General features: G+C 44.1%; 1 protein-coding gene across 1 annotated transcript in view; it reads left to right on the top strand.

Moving 5' to 3' along the window:
* Nucleotides 1-17,798, top strand: part of LOC126531788 (uncharacterized) — an 82,340-nt gene that overhangs the window by 10,877 nt on the left and 53,665 nt on the right. Inside the window, exon 3 of the mRNA XM_055070587.1 lies at nucleotides 14,109-14,201. Within this exon, the coding sequence (XP_054926562.1) occupies nucleotides 14,109-14,201 (93 nt within the window). The remainder of the gene's footprint in view (nucleotides 1-14,108; nucleotides 14,202-17,798) is intronic.

The raw sequence follows: 17,798 nt of genomic DNA, 5'->3' as shown, positions 1-17,798 counted from the left end.
GGGGAACGCGAGCACGCAGCCGCAATGGGAACAAGCCGCCGCAGGAGCGCGACCGCCGAGACGAATTTTAAAGCGAGAGCGTCGAGGGCCCCGTGTCGCAGAAAACCTGGTGTGGGCGCCGGCATTGTCCGTGAGCGAAAATTACCGTATATATTGTAACATTCCGCGACAAACGTGCACGGAACCAAAACACGATCTCTTTATCTTCTCCCCGTTACCACCAGATCTGTCCTTTGTCATCTCGGCCCACTACACTTTACCGGGCTTTGTTTTATCCATCCACTGTAAAAAAGAGATAACTTTGTTAATGGCTGCTATTTCCATCGCACTGTTTTCCATCTTGTAGCCGATGGTCTTGAGTACTGCTTCTTTTGTAGACAATTTTACCACTTTACACGGTCCCACAAGTTTTGTGTTAGGACCGCCATATCCTTTCCGCAACAGAGCCATGGCGTCTAATGCAATTGCGGGGATATTTGTTCTATGACATTTGTCAAACGCCCTCTTCATCGCTTCCCTGTGCTTCCTTTCCTTTTCTGAACGTTTCTTTGTTTCCTTCAAGTGAAGCTTCTCTGTTATGCCGAGTATGTCGTCCGCAGGCAAATAGGCAGGCTCCCCACAGGTGGCGCATTGAGGACTGCGTCCCGGAGCACTCGTATGAGATCTAGTGCGGCGCGACACAGCTGCTTGTGGAGAACACTTACGCCCTCCTGGGAATCCTGCGTTGGTTACATACTTATATAGTATTTTATATATCTGATAACTTGCTCTGCTAGTCCATTATAGCTGATGGAGGGTATGGTGCTGTGAACTTCAGGGCATTGTTTCTGTCTTTTGCCCATCTTGCAAATGCCTGGCTCTTGAATGCAGGGCCTTTGTTGGATACAACACATTTCAATCATTTAAACATGTCTATATTCAGGAGAGATATGATAGCATCAGCATTTTATTTTCCTGGCTTGGCAGCTAGCGTACTTGAGCATTTATCAATGCATACTGAAAAGGACTGCTTTTTCTTCACTCCTTCGCTTTTTTTCTTCAATTCAGTGAAATCAACATGCACGGTTTCAAATGGCACCTTTGAATGAAGTGTAAAAATCATGCTGTCTGTCTTCTGCTTGTATTTTGCTTTGTTCAATTGACTTTGTTGACAAGACCTAATGTAATCGCTAATATATTTCTTCATGTCGGGCCATGTGAATCTTCTCTTCATTTTGCGTATGTTCGCCAGAAGCCGTCATGCCCTCCTGACTCTGGACTGTCGTGATAGAGGTCAAGAACTTTTGTTTTCAGTGTACCCGGTACGTGAAAGTTTCCGTCTAAATACATCAGCTGTTCTATGCCTGCACACGTCTTAAATGAGCTGACGCTCTCCTCGTACCTACAGTTACTAACAATGGGAAGTCGGGAAAGTACATCAGCATCTGACAAATTTTGTACGCTCCTGTATGCCACCGCAAAATCAAACTGTTGAATTTCACTGATCCAGCAAGCAACCCGCCCTTTCGGTTGAGAACCATTCAGCATATGAGTAAGCGCCTGATGGTCAGTGAACAGTTTGAATTTCGTGCCTTCTAGGTACGATCGAAAATACCTAATCTCTAGCACAACAGCCAACGCCTCCTTTTCAATTGTGCTGTACTCAAATGATATTGCGCAACAAAAAACGACACGGACGTAAAAGAGGACGACACACCAAGCGCAAACTTTCAACAAAGTTTATTGTACCCTTTCCTCGTTAGGCGCTCAGATACTGTGATTGATTTTTTTTTTTTTGAAATCGCATTCTGACCGTGGTCTTCAGGCGTTCTCTATCGATGTAAAGGATCTTTATTATTCTTTGCCGCATAGAAGCGTACTGTCCTGTGTTGCGCAATGCATTGATAAGTATGGTGCTGTTTCCTTCCAGAATGAGGCCGGCGTGTCTTGCAGTCAGTTTTTAGAACTCCTACAGCTTTATCTTAATTCCACTTTCATCACTTGGGATAACCAATGTTTTTTGCAGAAGAGCGGTGTTTGTATTGGCTCTTGCATTGCTCCCATTCTTAGTGACTTGTTTTTATCCTGTTTAGACCGTGACATTTCATTACAAGTGCAAGGCACTGCAATTTTTAAAATATTTAGATACGTTGATGACCTTTTAATTTTCATTGACTGCTCTTCTGATGCCTTCATTCTGGAAACTAAGAAAGCGTTAGAAACGTTTCATAAGTGCTTAGTTCCCCTTCAAACTAGTCATGAGATGCCGGTAGATAGGTCTCTTCGTTTTCTTGATCTTCGCCTGAGCTTTCAGGACAGCCACACGTGTTGGTCGTATGAGCCGCGAACAAACAAGCCACTTCTACCGTATACGTCCGCACATTCTAAGCTTGTTAAGCGGACCATTTTCAGTTTGTGCTTCAAGAATGCCCTTAGCAAGTCCTGCTGTCATGTAGTGGACGTAAGCTTTGAAAAGCAAACTCGACGTTTGTCCTTGGCTGGATATCCTCGGGTGGTGCTAGTGTCTGTCGCGGAACGCATTTTAAGAGAAGCGCGTTCCAGCACGCAGAAGTCAGTTGCCGATGCCCCTCCCGCCATACGCCCTAAAGTATGTGTTATACCTTACATGCACGGGATATCCCATATTTTGAAAAAGATGGCCCAAAGGGCGAATGTAACAGTTGTTTTTTCTGCTCCCAACAAGCTCGGCAGACTTTGCAGGTTGACGGATCCAAATGCCGTCCCTTCCGATAAGTGCAGAAAGCATCACCGCAAAAAGTTCGTCGAGTGTGTCCACCGGGTGGTTTACAACCTCCTGCTTTCATGTGGGAAGCAATATATCGGACAAACTGGGCGTTGCCTCAATGATCGGCTCCGCGAACACAGCAACAATGTAAAAAATGGCTCCGATGGTTTCTTCGCGATTCATTGTCGCGATCATGGCTGCAAACCTCTTGAGCAACAATGCACGATTGTTTCCCGTGGCAGCACGCAGCTCATCCGTGAAATATCTGAAGCGCAGATGATCGCGAAATCGGGTGATAAGTGTGTTAGCTTCCCTTGTCTGGCTCTGCAGAAAAAATAAGTTTCTTGGAGGCGGCATCACATGACTCGTAACTATGTTACATGAATGCGCAGTTAATTTTCATGTAAGCGCATGCGCGGTCTACACTGCTTCAGATGTATAAAATCTGTTTCATTGGTACAACAAACTTAGTTGAAAGTTTGCGCTTGGTGTGTCGTCCTCATTTACGTCCGTGTCATTTTTGTTGCGCAATATCATTTGAGTAATGGATTACCAACTTGCCCGGAATGCTGCTCTCATTAATTGTGCTGTAGTTTTGTTCCGATTTTGTGAAAGTATAGGAGTAATAGCCAACCACTTGTCTTCCTCTTTCGCTACCACTTGTGTCCCTTCGTTGGTACAGTACACCACCGGCGCCGTAGTTCGATTTATCCGTTATTAAGTTCAAATGGAAGTCCGGTATTGTGAAGACCGGGTCTGATGATATGGCTAATACCAAATCTCTGTACGCCTGCTCACATTCTTTAGTCCAAATGAAATTTGTGTTTTTACGGAGTAGGTTGTTCACTGGTTTAGCTCGTGCTGCAAAATTTCTAAAATGTACTGCAAGGCCATTGTCTGGCTTTTTCATCTGTCGTACGCGTTCCACGGACTCCTCTTTCGTGTTCCTTGTGCATCCGTCCAAAATGCTACCGAGAAATTGTAATTTTGTGTTTAAAAAAATTCAGTTTACTTGAAATTCACCTAAAGTTTGGCGTCACTTAATGTCATCAAAACAGAAGAGTTCGGCGTGTGATGTTTCATACTTAGAGTAGATTATGATGTCATCTACATACTAATTACAGAATAATCCGAGAACTGGCTTGAGAACGCTATTCATCATCTTTTGGAACCATACTGCACTGTTTTCCATCCAAAAGGCAAACGATTATGTTCGTACAAGTCAAATGGAGTGACAAAGGCCGTGTACATTTTATACTCCTCCTCAAGCGGAATGTGCCAAAATTCTTTGCAAAGGTATATACAAGAAAATATTTTGCAGTCTCCGGTTTCTTCAATTATCTCGTCGATCCTTGGCATTGTAAAAGGAAAAATGTCCGTTTGTCTATTCAATATCCGGTAATCAGTACACAGTCGCAGAGATCCGTCTTCTTTCGGAGCCAGAGTAATAGGCAAGGCGAACGTGGACACCGATGGCCGTATTATTCCAGCATCTAACATATTTTCTATCTCATTTTTCAACCAGAGTTTCCTTTCGCGGGACATACTGTAAGGCTTTTTTCTGACCGGCGTAACATCTCTCAGTTCAAAGGGAACAGCAAATCTTCATATCCAGTCTCGAAAGTAAGAATTTATAGTCGCATCCATTAACGACAAGGGCGTCGCGATATTAGTCCTCCGGCCTTGATAAGAGACATTTGGCCATTCATCATGTATTTGTTTAGTCCCGTGAAAACTCTGTACCTGCACTGGTCTTCCTCGAATTATTTCGTCACATTTAACAAGAGCCTCATTTATTACAGGTACAGATGCACCACTATCAATCAATACATCAACATCGTCACCATTGATATACACTTTAATATAGACAAGGCTAAGCGAGGTTAGAAAAAGTTTCAATTTTTGTCGTCAGTTGGGACTGGGCACTCTTTTATTAGTTTTTTGGTTTCGCTTCGTCTGAATGAAAGGCAACTGGTTCTGCGTCATTGCTGGTAGTAGACATTACGTTGACGACTCGAGTTCTGCCGTGAGGATTTTCGAACTTGCAAGACCTCTATGGTGCCCTATCGAAAGTCTGATCTGTTCAACGCACCTTTTGGGGTGTGAAATCGGTAGGGATGTTTCTGAAACATCCCAACAGTTCCCCGATAGTTTTAGGCGACTTGCACCTGCCTTTGAAGTTCCTTGAGTAAGCCGTGAACAATCAGTGGCACTATACTGCGAACTCCGGTAGTTCTGCATTTGCCATATGAAGAAGCCACCTTTTCTAGTAAAAATATTTTAGGGGCTTTTCGTTGCGATATTTGTAAAAAAAAATAGCTCGGTCCCACCTTTCAACCTGGTTTTCGTCAAAAGCTGCCAAAAAGTCATAGGTCCAGCGTGATGAATGTCATACTACTTCTCGGCAAGTCTGCCTGAGAAACTGACGCATGTTCCTGATGCGATTGCAGAGTCCGTCCCAGGAGTTCTCACATGCTTGTTCGTAGAACTGGATCCAAGTCTCTGGGCTTGAGCTCTCTCCATCAACGATTTCGGGCTTTACCGTCTGCTTGTGTTGTCGTTGTTGGGCTTAATAAGAGTCAAAAGATTTTCCATGAGTTGCTGCTATCGCTCGGTGTATTACTGCTGCAGGCGAAGAATTTCTAGTAGGCACGAGTCCATCGAAGAGTCAGTCTCGCACGGTGAAGTTCACGCCGTCAGCTGCACCAGCGGCGTCATGTTGTGTTCTTGAAATTCGGAGTGCTTCATTCTTGTCTTCACTGATTATTGAACATCAATCTCCTGCAGCGTTTTCCCCATTCCTTTGGGCGACAAACTCAAGAAGCCTGCGAGTTGTGATGCTTTCGGGTAAATCATACTTGACGCCTTCATCCACTTCACACGTTGAAAAATACGACTGATGGTGCGCGTCTCTGGCTACACTGAGCGTTATCCACATAATAGAGGCTTCTATCCTGTCGTAGACTGCGCCACTGTGACGTTCCACGACAAATGTGCACAGAACCAAAGCACGATCTCTTTATTGTTGTTGTTGTTGTTCTCGCCGTTCCCACCAGATGTATCCTTTGTCATCTCAGCCGACTACATATATTTAGGTATAGTTATATCTGGACAAGCCGCCATTGGAATCTGAACCTGGCAACGTTTAACGTTAGAACGTTATCTAGTGAGGCGAGTCTAGCAGTGTTATTGGAGGAATTAGAGGGTAGTAAATGGGATATAATAGGGCTCAGTGAGGTTAGGAGGACAAAAGAAGCATATACAGTGCTAAAAAGCGGGCACGCGTACTGTGCTACCGGGGCTTAGTGGAGAGACGAGAACAGTCGGATTCCTGATTAATAAGGGTATAACTGGTAATATACAGGAATTCTATAGCATTAACGAGAGGGTGGCAGGTCTTGTTGTGAAACTTAATAAGAGGTACAAATTGAAGATCGTACAAGTCTACGCCCCTACATCCAGTCATGATGACCAGGAAGTCGAAAGCTTTTATGAAGACGTGGAATCGGCGATGGGTAAAGTCAAAACAAAATACACTATACTGATGGGCGACTTCAATGCCAAGGTAGGCAAGAAGCATGGCAGGAGACAAGTCAGTGGGGGAATATGGCATAGGCTCTAGGAATAGCAGGGGAAGTTATCAGTAGAATTTGCAGAACAGAATAATATGCGGATAATGAATACCTTCTTCCGCAAGCGGGTTAGCCGAAAGTGGACGTGGAGCAGCCCAAATGGCGCGACTAGAAATGAAATAGACTTCATACTCTGCGCTAACCCTGGCATCATACAATATGTGGACGTGCTCGGCAAGGTGCGCTGCAGCGACCATAGGATGGTAAGAACTCGAATTAGTCTAGACCTGAGGAGGGAAAGGAAGAAACTGGTACATAGGAAGCCGATCAATGAGTTAGCGGTAAGAGGGAAAATAAAGGAATTCCAGATCAAGCTACAGAAGAGGTATTCGGCTTTAACTCAGAAAGAGGACCTTAGTGTTGAAGCAATGAACGACAATTTTGTGGGCATCATTAAGGATTGTGCAATAGAAGTCGGTGGTAACTCCGTTAGACAGGATACCAGTAAGCTATCGCAGGAGACCAAAGATCTGATGAAGAAACGCCAATGTATGAAAGCCTCTAACCCTACAGCTAGAATAGAACTGTCAGAACTTTCTAAGTTAATCAACAAGCGTAAGACAGCTGACATAAGGAACTATAATATGGATAGAATTGAACATGCTCTCAGGAACGGAGGAAGCCTAAAAGCAGTGAAGAAGAAACTAGGAATAGGCAAGAATCAGATGTATGCGTTAAGAGACAAAGCCGGCAATGTTGTTACTAATATAGATGAGATAGCTCAAGTGGCTGAGTAGTTCTATAGAGATTTATACAGTACCAGTAGCACCCACGACGATAATGTGAGAGAGAATAGTCTAGAGGTATTTGAAATCCCACAAGTAACGCCGGAAGAAGTAACGAATGCCTTGGGAGCTATGTAAAGGGGGAAGGCAGCTGGGGAGGATCAGGTAACAGATTTGTTGAAGGATGGTGGGAACATTGTTCTAGAAAGACTGGCCACCCTATATACACAATGCCTCATGACCTCGAGCGTACCGGAACCTTGGAAGAACGCTAACATAATCCTAATCCATAAGAAAGGGGACGCCAAAGACTTGAAAAATTATAGACCGATCAGCTTACTGTCCGTTGCCTACAAAGTATTTACTAAGTTAATCGCAAATATAATCAGGAACATCTTAGACTTCTGTCAACCAAAGGACCAGGCAGGATACCGTAAAGGCTACTCAACAAGACCATATTCACACTATCAATCAGGTGATAGAGAAATGTGCAGAGTATAACCAACCCTTATATATAGCTTTCATTGATTACGAAAAAGCGTTTGTTTCAGTCGAGACCTCAGCAGTCATGGAGGCATTACGGAATCAGGGTGTAGATGAGCCAGATGTAAAAATACTGAAAGATATCTATAGCGGCTCCACAGCCACCGTAGTCTTCCATAAAGAAAGCAACAAAATCCCAATAAAGAAAGGCGTCAGACAGGGAGATACGATCTCTCCAATGCTATTCACAGCGTGTTTGCAGGAGGTATTCAGATACCTGGAGTGGGAAGAATTGGGGATAAATGTTGATGGAGAATACCCTAGCAACTTGCGATTTGCTGATGATATTGCCTTACTTAGTAACTCAGGAGACCAATTGCAATGCATGCTCACTGACCTGGAGAGGCAAAGCAGAAGGGTGGGTCTAAAAAATAATCTGCAGAAAACTAAAGTAATATTTAACAGTCTCGGAAGAGAAGAGCAGTGTACGATAGGTAGCGAGGCACTGGAAGTTGTAAGGGAATACATCTACTTAGGGCAGGTAGTGACCACGGATCCGGATCATGAGACTGAAATAACCAGAAGAATAAGAATGGGCTGGGGTGCGTTTGGCAGGCATTCTCAAATCGTGAACAGCAGGTTGCCACTATCCCTCAAGAGAAAAGTGTATAATAGCTGTGTCTTACCAGTACTCACGTATGGGGCAGAAACCTGGAGGCTTACGAAAAGGGTTCTGCTGAAATTGAGGACGACGGAACGAGCTATAGAAAGAAGAATGACGGGTGTAACGTTAAGGGATAAGAAAAGAGCAGATTGGGTGAGGGAACAAACGCGAGTTAATGACATCTTAGTCGAAATCAAGAAACAGAAATGGGCATGGGCAGGACATGTAATGAGGAGGGAAGATAACCGATGGCCATTAAGCGTTACGGACTGGATTCCAAGGGAAGGGAAGCGTAGCAGGGGGCGGCAGAAAGTTAGGTGGGCGGATGACATTAAGAAGTTTGCAGGGACAACATGGCCACAATTATTACATGACCGGGGTAGTTGGAGAAGTATGGGAGATCTCGAGGCCTTTGCCCTGCAGTGAGTGTAACCAGGCTGATGATGATGATGATAATGATGATGATGATATGCCACGCCTCGCTACATGACATGCGGCATAGGCGGGTTATACTGCCACACCATTTTAACACTGAAGTTGTTCATACCTTGTCTTACATTCTTGACAGAGCTATTCCTCCGAATTTCGAGAATGACAGCCCACAAATATCATGAAACAAAACTCCGACAGCGCATGCCTTTTATGTTAAATCTTCTCAGAATGAAGTATTAAAAGGGCGAAGCAATAACAGAAACCTGAAAATGACGTTCGTTTTTCTTTTTCTTCTTTCTTTTTTTTTTTTGAGCGACTGTGCGCAACCTCTGTGTTCGGCCCACGCAAGAGGCCGCGTTTCTACCAGAAAATTCGCCTTCGTGCGCATAGCGTTCGCCGCCAGCGTTGCCCGGTAGACATTATGGTCACATAAGTTGCAGTTGCCGGGAGACGTTAGAAGCAGTCACGGATCTTTGGACGATATCACGTTCCAAAAGCGAAGCTTAAGCGTCCTGCGAGTTTCTTTTTTTCCAACAAGCGGGGCGTTTTCAGGAAGGCACAGCAGCGCCGCCTGGCCGAGGTTGTCTAGTCTATAGCACTTGATTCCAGGAAGGATTATTTTTAGCGAACTGGCAGTAAAGATGCAATCTTTGCCCACGTAACAGCAGCGGCGGCGGCCATCGGCATGGGGTGTGAATAATATTGTTTAACTAATGCCCAACAGCACATTAATTAACATCTAAATAATCGTGCACAATTTCCAAACGGGAGCAGGTCATTGCTCAAGACATCTCTACGAAATGGAAATCCTGAGGCTAAGCACCGCGGTTCCGAAATAAATGAGACGTTAGGTCTACCAATCCTCGAGTACGGTAATGTATAGTTTGGAACACTTATAAGGCACACCAGAGAAAAGACGGGGAATGCGGGAGATGGAACTTCAAGACGATGAGCAAAACGTGAACAAGGTGAATGCAGGAGCCAACGTTTCGACAAATGGACTTGTCTTCTTCAAGGCGACGTATGCTTTCCTCGCCACAGTATATTTGAATATAGGTGTGGGGTTTTAAAGGGTAGGATTTCAGCAGGTCTGCTTCAAGCTGTCCCATGAAAATGTTCGCATACGTGGGAGCGAATGGCGTACCCATGCTAGTGCCGAAAATTTGCAAGTAGTGTATAGAATCGAATTCTAAATAGTTGAGCGTGAGAACTAACCTAAGGAGCGATAAGTAAACTTCAGGAGCGTGCGCTTGGGGATTGATTACGAGGGATCTAGAAACGGCTTCAATTCCTTCACTCATGGGAATGTTGGTGTAAAGGGCAGAAACATCCAAAGTGACTAGAATAGCGCGGTCGGAAAGGTTTTGGTTGGCGTTGATGCCATCGATAATTCGAAGGAAGTGCGGCGTGTGGCGAGGAAAGCATACGTCGCCTTGAAGAAGACAAGTCCACTTGTTGAAACGTTGGCTGCTGCATTCACCTTGCTCACGTTTTGCTCATCGTCTTATAAGGCACACGTTACAGATATGTTGGAAAACATCAAGAAAGAGGGCTATATGGTTAAATAATTCCAAATATACCCGCCAAAATTGCCTGAATGCTTTTCGAAAGCATGTGTGCTCTTACTTGTATACGAGTCGTGCAATGAAGTTAATTTATATGCTTTATTACTTTGCATCACGCGAGCACTCGAAAACCGATCCATCACCACTCTAATAAAATTGTCGTGATAAGCAGCTCAGGACGTACGCATTTAATTTCTTTTCCCCAAGATCTATAGAGAGATGAAACGCGTTGCCGCGGAAATTCGTCGAAAGGGATTGCGTAGACGGCTTCGTGGCTAAAGTAGAATTGTACTTTCTCGGATAGTAAGGATGGGAATATGAAATGTCTTATCTTTCTTTTGGTTAAAGTGTGGCAGTGACAGTGCTGGGCAGTATCCAAGATACATGTATCTCAGATACTATATACTCTTTGGGTATCTTGCAGCTGTATCATGATACGCCTGGCAAGACGAGTATAAGTATCTGTATTTCCGATACATGAAATAATGTGTCGTGCATCTTAATATACAAGATACTCCTATCGCAATATCACAGTGCGAAACTATAAATGTTGGCTAAACACCGCTTCTCAAGCTGATACTGCTGCCACTAAGCCATTTGAAGAAAACTAAAGGCAGCGACATTATTTTTCCGCCAAAGCCCTCCAGCGAAGGCAGGCGACGAGGTCTGCGCGTTCCTATTGGAAGAGCACAGTCACGAGGTGGCGCTCGCACCGTATGGACAAAAACAAGCTCAAGAACGTCTGCGCGGAACCGAACTTTTGTTTTCTTTTTTTTTTTGTTTAGTTAGTTGCGTCGGTGCCATGACACTTGCTTGTAGCCACCATACTGCGCTGCGTACGCCAATACGTGCAGCGTCTTACGCACAAATTGTGATGCCGGTATAGTGTCGTTATTTAAGTTTTTCTTGCGTAATGCTTTGTTACGAAGCTTGGAGAATTCAATAATAAGGTTTCCTTGCGTCTAGTGGCTTTCACACAGTGTGTCGGAACGGAACGGCAACAACATGGAAAAAGGAAAAAAAAACGCGATATTTTTTATCAGAACGAGAACGAAGCGAAACGTTATTTATTATTTTGGTTCGGAGTGAAACCGAAATATTTTTTCTCTGTTTTGGTTGAAGGAAAAAGTCAACAATCCGAAACAAGTGACGCCTGGCAACATCAGCATTAGCGCGTATCTTAGGCACGGATAGTGCGAGCGATAGCCGGTCGAGCGCTACACTAATCTAAACATGTCGCTCGGGTGACTAGCAGATCGGCATCGTAGCAAAACCAAGCGCTTGCGCAGAAGAGCTTATGGTTTCGTTTTCTACGAGTACAAGGCTTGTTTACCGAAGTTTTAACGTTCGTTTATGTTCGTTTAGGTTGGTTTTATTGAAACAGCGGTCTCGCATTTCGGCGAGTATACTGAGATCTTGCTCGGTGCCTTTACTCAAAGCATTGAGCAATGATCTCAGAACTTATAATTCACTTATTGAGAAAAATTAGGACTTTGCATGCAAACTAAAACCGTTACAAACCGTAACGGTTTATTTTTTTTTTTTTTCGGAACGGAACTTTTGTCAGTGCAACAAAACTAAAACCAGAACGAAAACATTTCGTTCCGACACCCTGCAAGTTTCAGGCATTGTTTCGGAATGAAAGTATTGTACTTTGAGCAAGAAATACGAAAAGCTTGAAATAGTAGCAAACAATTCATTTAAATGAAACAAGGTTGGACGGAGTTAAGAAATTTCTAAGCAAACATCTTTGGGCATACGCGTTTGCTGCTACGCTATATAGATGTATAATAAGAAATTTCCGAATGTATCGAAGTACCTTAAGATACAAATTGAAAGTATCGTATCTGATACAATGATTGCGGTAGTACCTTGTCAAGTATCTTGTATCGTATCATGATACAATTGCAAAGTATCTTTGCCCAGCCCTGGGCAGTGACTGCCTCTGTTTTGTCGCCGTTCGCCGTGCATATTTTATTTTGTTTACAAGGCACTACGATCTGTGCGATCTATTCGTCTTACCTTTGGGGCTGACATTATTATTGCGATAGAAATTATATGGACACTCTAGGCGCATTTTTGTCGTCTCCGTTGCCATGATGTTCCGTATAAAGACTGAGTGCGATAACACTGTTGCCGCGCGCCGTATGCTGTATGTACGAGTAAAAGCACGCGAGGGGAGCCGACCATCTAGTGGGTAAAAGGGGGAAAGCTTAGAGGGAACGCGCAGTCTTTCGTCACGCCAAAGGCCGTGAAGGGATGGGAAGGGAGTTGGGGGTGGGTGGATTGGGGGGGGGGGGGGTTGTTCTTTGCAGCAACTGCGCATTTCGCGACCGCGCGCAAGGGGAACCGACGATTCCGGCTCAATCCCGCACGCGAGTGAGAAAAGCGGGGAGGCCGCGCGGAAGGGAGCGGGGCGGCGTTCTACTCCGGCGGCAACTGCATACTTTGCGCAACCGCGCATGGTTGCGCGCGCCGTATCTTGAAAGCGATCTGCAGACGGCTCATACTTTTGTGCATGTTGTGTTCTCGCCTCTCAGTTTGCGTTGAAGCGATAGACAGCGCCAAGGTCACTTCGCTCGCTTCTGCTGCCACGCTTCCACACGCCAGCGTTTTGACAGCGAGTGTCCGCGGTCATCGAGTGTGATGTCTTCATGTTTGCCTGTGCGCGCTAACACCATGCTTGTTAATTTAGTTAGTAAACGTTCCCCAGTTTATACGGCCGATAAAGCTACTGTCCCTACTTCGTATAGCTGTCTACTAATTTACCATCGCAATCGATGCTTCGCCTTTCGGGCGAAACTGCGACTTTTTCGCAGCATATGTACTTGCACGGCCGCTCGATCCAAAAGCACCTTGCTTTGCACCGAGCGGCCGTGGTACTTGTGTACACTTTCTTTGGAGCCCGCTCTCTCTAATAGCCTGCGCATGGCTTACACTATTTGTCGAATAAAAATTTAAAACTACGAACGTTGTTTTCTTGTATTAAATGGAAAATATTATCTGCAATCACATTGAATCACATTGAATTTGTCTGCGTTTAGGAAGCTGCTAGCTGTCAAAATCAGCCCTAGTCCAGTAAGCCTCAGAAAGTAAATGTTTCTACCTATTGAAACGTCGAAACTGTGCATGGCCGTATTCGATGCATGACCGTAGTCCTACATCCAAATTATCTGAAAACCCCCACCAGTCCTGCGGAGAAGCTGATGCACGCACCCGTCTGTTTAGAGAAGAAATATTATAAATGCGTGTCTTTTCAGTGAGAAAGGCCATTTGAAAAGCGTGAAATCGTGTCGAAGGGAAGGCGGTAAGCGTCGATGAATGGGCACGGCAGAAACGACCGTATTTTCAGATTCTTTGATTTCACTGCTGTGGTGGCAAGTGGAGAACACGAATTCATCGCTCTTTGTTCTGCAGAATACCTAAAACATGGAATAAAATTGCAGTATTTTTACATGTAGTTATTGGTCATGTATCAACAATTGGTTATATATCAAAGGTGCTATAAAAGGCCTGAAATATGGGAAGAAATGCGTCTCTATCAAGTACCCTAATGTTACTGGAACATGGAATAAAGGTAGTATTAAATGAATTGAAAAAAAGGGTATATATCTCAGTAAATGACTGAGCGCTTCCTGCTCGCAGCACACCTCCGCCGGTTATGCTATGAATATGCATTTTCTTCGTGCGGCATGGACAGGTTTCTCCGGAAACAACAATCGTGGCTGAGAAAGAGTACGATTAATTGGAATGCAGGTTCAAGGCTTTTTTGTTCGGAAAGCTCTTGCTGAGGAAGCACGGATTGCCCTTAAATGGCGAGTTTCAGCGAATTCGTCTCGCGTGCCTTGCAAACTGCAATGCGCAATATTCTTATCTACCCAGACCTCATGGCGTCCAAGGTCCTGGCTCGGTATAAGGACAAGGAGAACGCATCTTCTAGCGCCTTGTTCTCTCCAGTGGACAACGCCATGAACTGTAAGTGGGGTTAGCAACGGCCTCTGATATTCGGGAGAAGGAGGGAGAGGAGTTCCGACTTCATTAACAAACCTCATTTCAACCTTACACGCACGACAGTTTGTTCCACACTGGGATGTGCCAAGAATCAGAATCACTGGCGTTCCTTGAACGAAGTGCCAGTTGTATTTTTTCTCAATTTCTTCAAGCTTTCTCAATGTGTTTCCTTCATGCGAGCATCGCCGCAGCGAAAGTATACATTCTAAAGAAATGATCGCGCAGATGCAGGGTACAAAGAATGCACCATCTACGTTCGAGCTCCTGTGCTAAGCACGAGATGTGCCACGATTATAACAGTTTAAAGCAGAATCATTTCTCGCAGCCAGCATGTTGAAGGTACTAAGGGCTGACCGATAATGCAACGATTCAATTCCTGTACCACGTTTCTTTTTCGCGCTTCGCCAGTGGTACGAGCGCCAATCCGCGCTCACGTTATCGCCAGGATCGACCGACCGTGAAAGGATGACGGGACAGAATTGAGCCAAAGGAATCCTTACATTACACTGGCTTAATTTTGTAGCAGTTTACGGCGCTCCTGCTCTTAGAAAAGGCCATTCGTCATTTCCAAATCACCTGTGAATGTGAGGAGACCTGACAATCGTACCCATTTAATGGTGTAGTGATAATTCACATCGGTCGCGGCAAACTGGAAGCTCCAAGTTAGCGGACAATTACCCAGGGTATTCACAAATGTGAATAAATTATTTAAACAACCACGTAAAGGCGTCTCCGGCGGGGGCGGTTATATTTTTCCTTTTTTTCTTTCTTTTTTTTTTTTTTGGCGCCGCGTAATCTGGCGTTCGCGCATGCATCTTTGCTGCGGAATGACCGTGCTGTGATCACGATCACAAAGCTTTCCATGGAGTTGCATGAGTATATATAAAAAAAATCTAAGCCCCTTTCTTAAATATGGATGGTTGAACCCGAAGCTTTCCCCCAATGCAAACTGAATCAAAATCAAAGTCCAAAGCTAACGACCGCGCAACGAGCCCAAGAAATGCTGAGCGACCCGATGCTATGCATATGTGATATTATTGCTTGTTTAAGATTGTATTTTTTGAACGTTGAAGTTGAATGACGACACGTTTCGTCAAGTTGCATAGCCTTTATTTTAGGTAACGTAGCTGTTGATTACACGCACACACTCACACTTTTACGGACGATTCTACACTTGCACAGTATTGCCTTGTGATCGCTGTGGTAGACGGTCAGAGGCTCTGCCATCGTAACGTGATACAGCCTGCTTACAAATGTGAGATCAATGTAGGAACGGGGTTGCGTCGTGGGTCACTGTAGCGTCTTCAGTTTCAACGAAAGTTAGCATGAAACTCTCGACCCATTCGCCGTGCTCTTTCGCCACACCGACGTTAAAGTCACCACACATGAGGATCAGCGCACTATGTGGCTTTAAGTTCTTTATCGTTTCTGCCAGGCTGGCCAGTCGACGCTGGCATGGTATACTGCGAATGTAAACTGTAGTGTTCTACGCAGATGTGCGAGTTGGTACGGTAACATCATCTTGAATTGTAGCGCGAAGTGACACGGACAGAGACTCGAAGCAGACAGGACGAGCGCTAACTCTCAACTAAACCTTTATTAAGACTAATATATATATATATATATATATATATATATATATATATATATATATATATATATATACAGTGAAGCAGACGCGCGTATGAAGCGGTTTTATTGACGTTTCGGCCGGGGACCGGCCTTCATCAGAATACATTGCATGGTGTCAGTACAGTTAATATACATGTGCCTATCAACCAAATGAAGATACGCTTACATGAAAAACGAACAAAATGGGCGAACAGAATGCATCCGAATCGTTCCAAGGATAGCTGACACGTGTATAGACCGATGGCGATTGCAAGCATATCTAAAATACAAAGCATAAAAACGCACTGAAATGAATTGTAAAAAACGCGCAGACGTGCATGACCGAAGGACGCTTTTTTGCATTAAGAACAAACCGACTCCCTCACCCCAGACAAATCTTGTCCTAACCCACACTGCGTCAGTCTCAAGTGTTTCGCATGTATACTAAAGAAACACCACAATATTCTAATGCAAAGTGAACGCCTCAAAAACATATTCTCTGATCCGCCTAAAGCAGTATACCGTAAAGCTAGAAATATTCGAGATATACTAGCATCATCACCTAAGACTGACTGCCCTGATGCCATCGGATGCCATCCTTGTCGAAAACCGCGATGTAAACTATGCCCCTACATGGTCACATCGCAACAGATTACTAGTACGTCTTCAAACTTTTGTTTAAAAATCAAAGGCGATTTCGACTGCGACACAAAAAACGTAATATACATGCTTGAATGTATACTCTGCAAAAAACGGTACATCGGACAAACAGAAGGGCCTTTCAGATTCCGCTTTAACAATCATAAATCCCACGCTAACACGTTGCCCAACCTGCCCATCTCAAGACACGTGCATCTTCCTGACCACTCATTTGATAAACTGAGAGTCACGTTGCTTGAATCTGGATTTCGTTCAAATTATGATAGAGAAGCCCGCGAATCCTTCCTTATCTATAAGTTTGATACCGTCGCGTGTGGTATGAATGAATGTGTAGGAAAATTGAGTCGCCTGTCTTTGTAGCCCGTCACTTGTCCCTTCGTCTACTAGTACGTCGATATTCCCCTTTTTCTGTGTCTGTGTTTGCTTGATAACATAGCACATATTAAGCACATATTGACGTTTTGTTGTCACGTGGCGATTGGTTTTTTACAATTCATTTCAGTGCGTTTTTATGCTTTGTATTTTAGATATGTTTGCAATCGCCATCGGTCTATACACGTGTCAGCTATCCTTTGAACGATTCGGATGCATTTTGTTCGCCCATTTTATTAGTTTTTCATGTAAGCGTATCTTCATTTGGTTGATAGGCACATGTATATTAACTGTACTGACACCATGCAATGTATTCTGATGAAGGCCGGTCCCCGGCCGAAACGTCAATAAAACCGCTTCATACGCGCGTCTGCTTCACTGTGAATATTTACCCGGACCAACTGCTTTCTTTCTTGTATGTATGTACGATCTGCAGACGGCTCATACGAAATACACCCCATAGCGTGTTGTTAACTTGCTTTCGTTCTATTTGCTTTGTTGTTGTCTTTCTGTTAATTTTGTTACCTGTTGCTTTTTTATTGTATTGTATTTGGAAACTCGATTTACGCCCCCCTTAAGTGATGCCTTCGGGCCCTTAAGGTGCAATATATGAAATGAATTCATACAGAAGTAAAGCAGCCATTTGGTAAACGGCGTCATATTCGTTTATTATTTAGGAAAACCTTACATGCCTTTAGGGATGATTGAGTAAGCAGGCTAATACGTTGATATTAACGTTTATGGGTTATTGCGGGCTAATTTTCCTGGAAACAGGTGATTTGGCTATGAAAGTAAATGCTGCTTTCCTTCGTTTATAGTAGAACAATATGTGAATAATTTGGTAGCGATCATTATTATCGATTCTCAATTCCAATGAGCTCAGCGAGACGCGTTGCAAATTGTTTTGGTTTAGTGCAA

This window comes from Dermacentor andersoni, chromosome 5 (genome assembly GCF_023375885.2).
Source record: "Dermacentor andersoni chromosome 5, qqDerAnde1_hic_scaffold, whole genome shotgun sequence".
NCBI lineage: Eukaryota > Metazoa > Arthropoda > Arachnida > Ixodida > Ixodidae > Dermacentor > Dermacentor andersoni.
The sequence above is the reverse complement of the archived record's forward strand: the minus strand, read 5'-3'. Positions and strand labels throughout refer to the sequence as shown.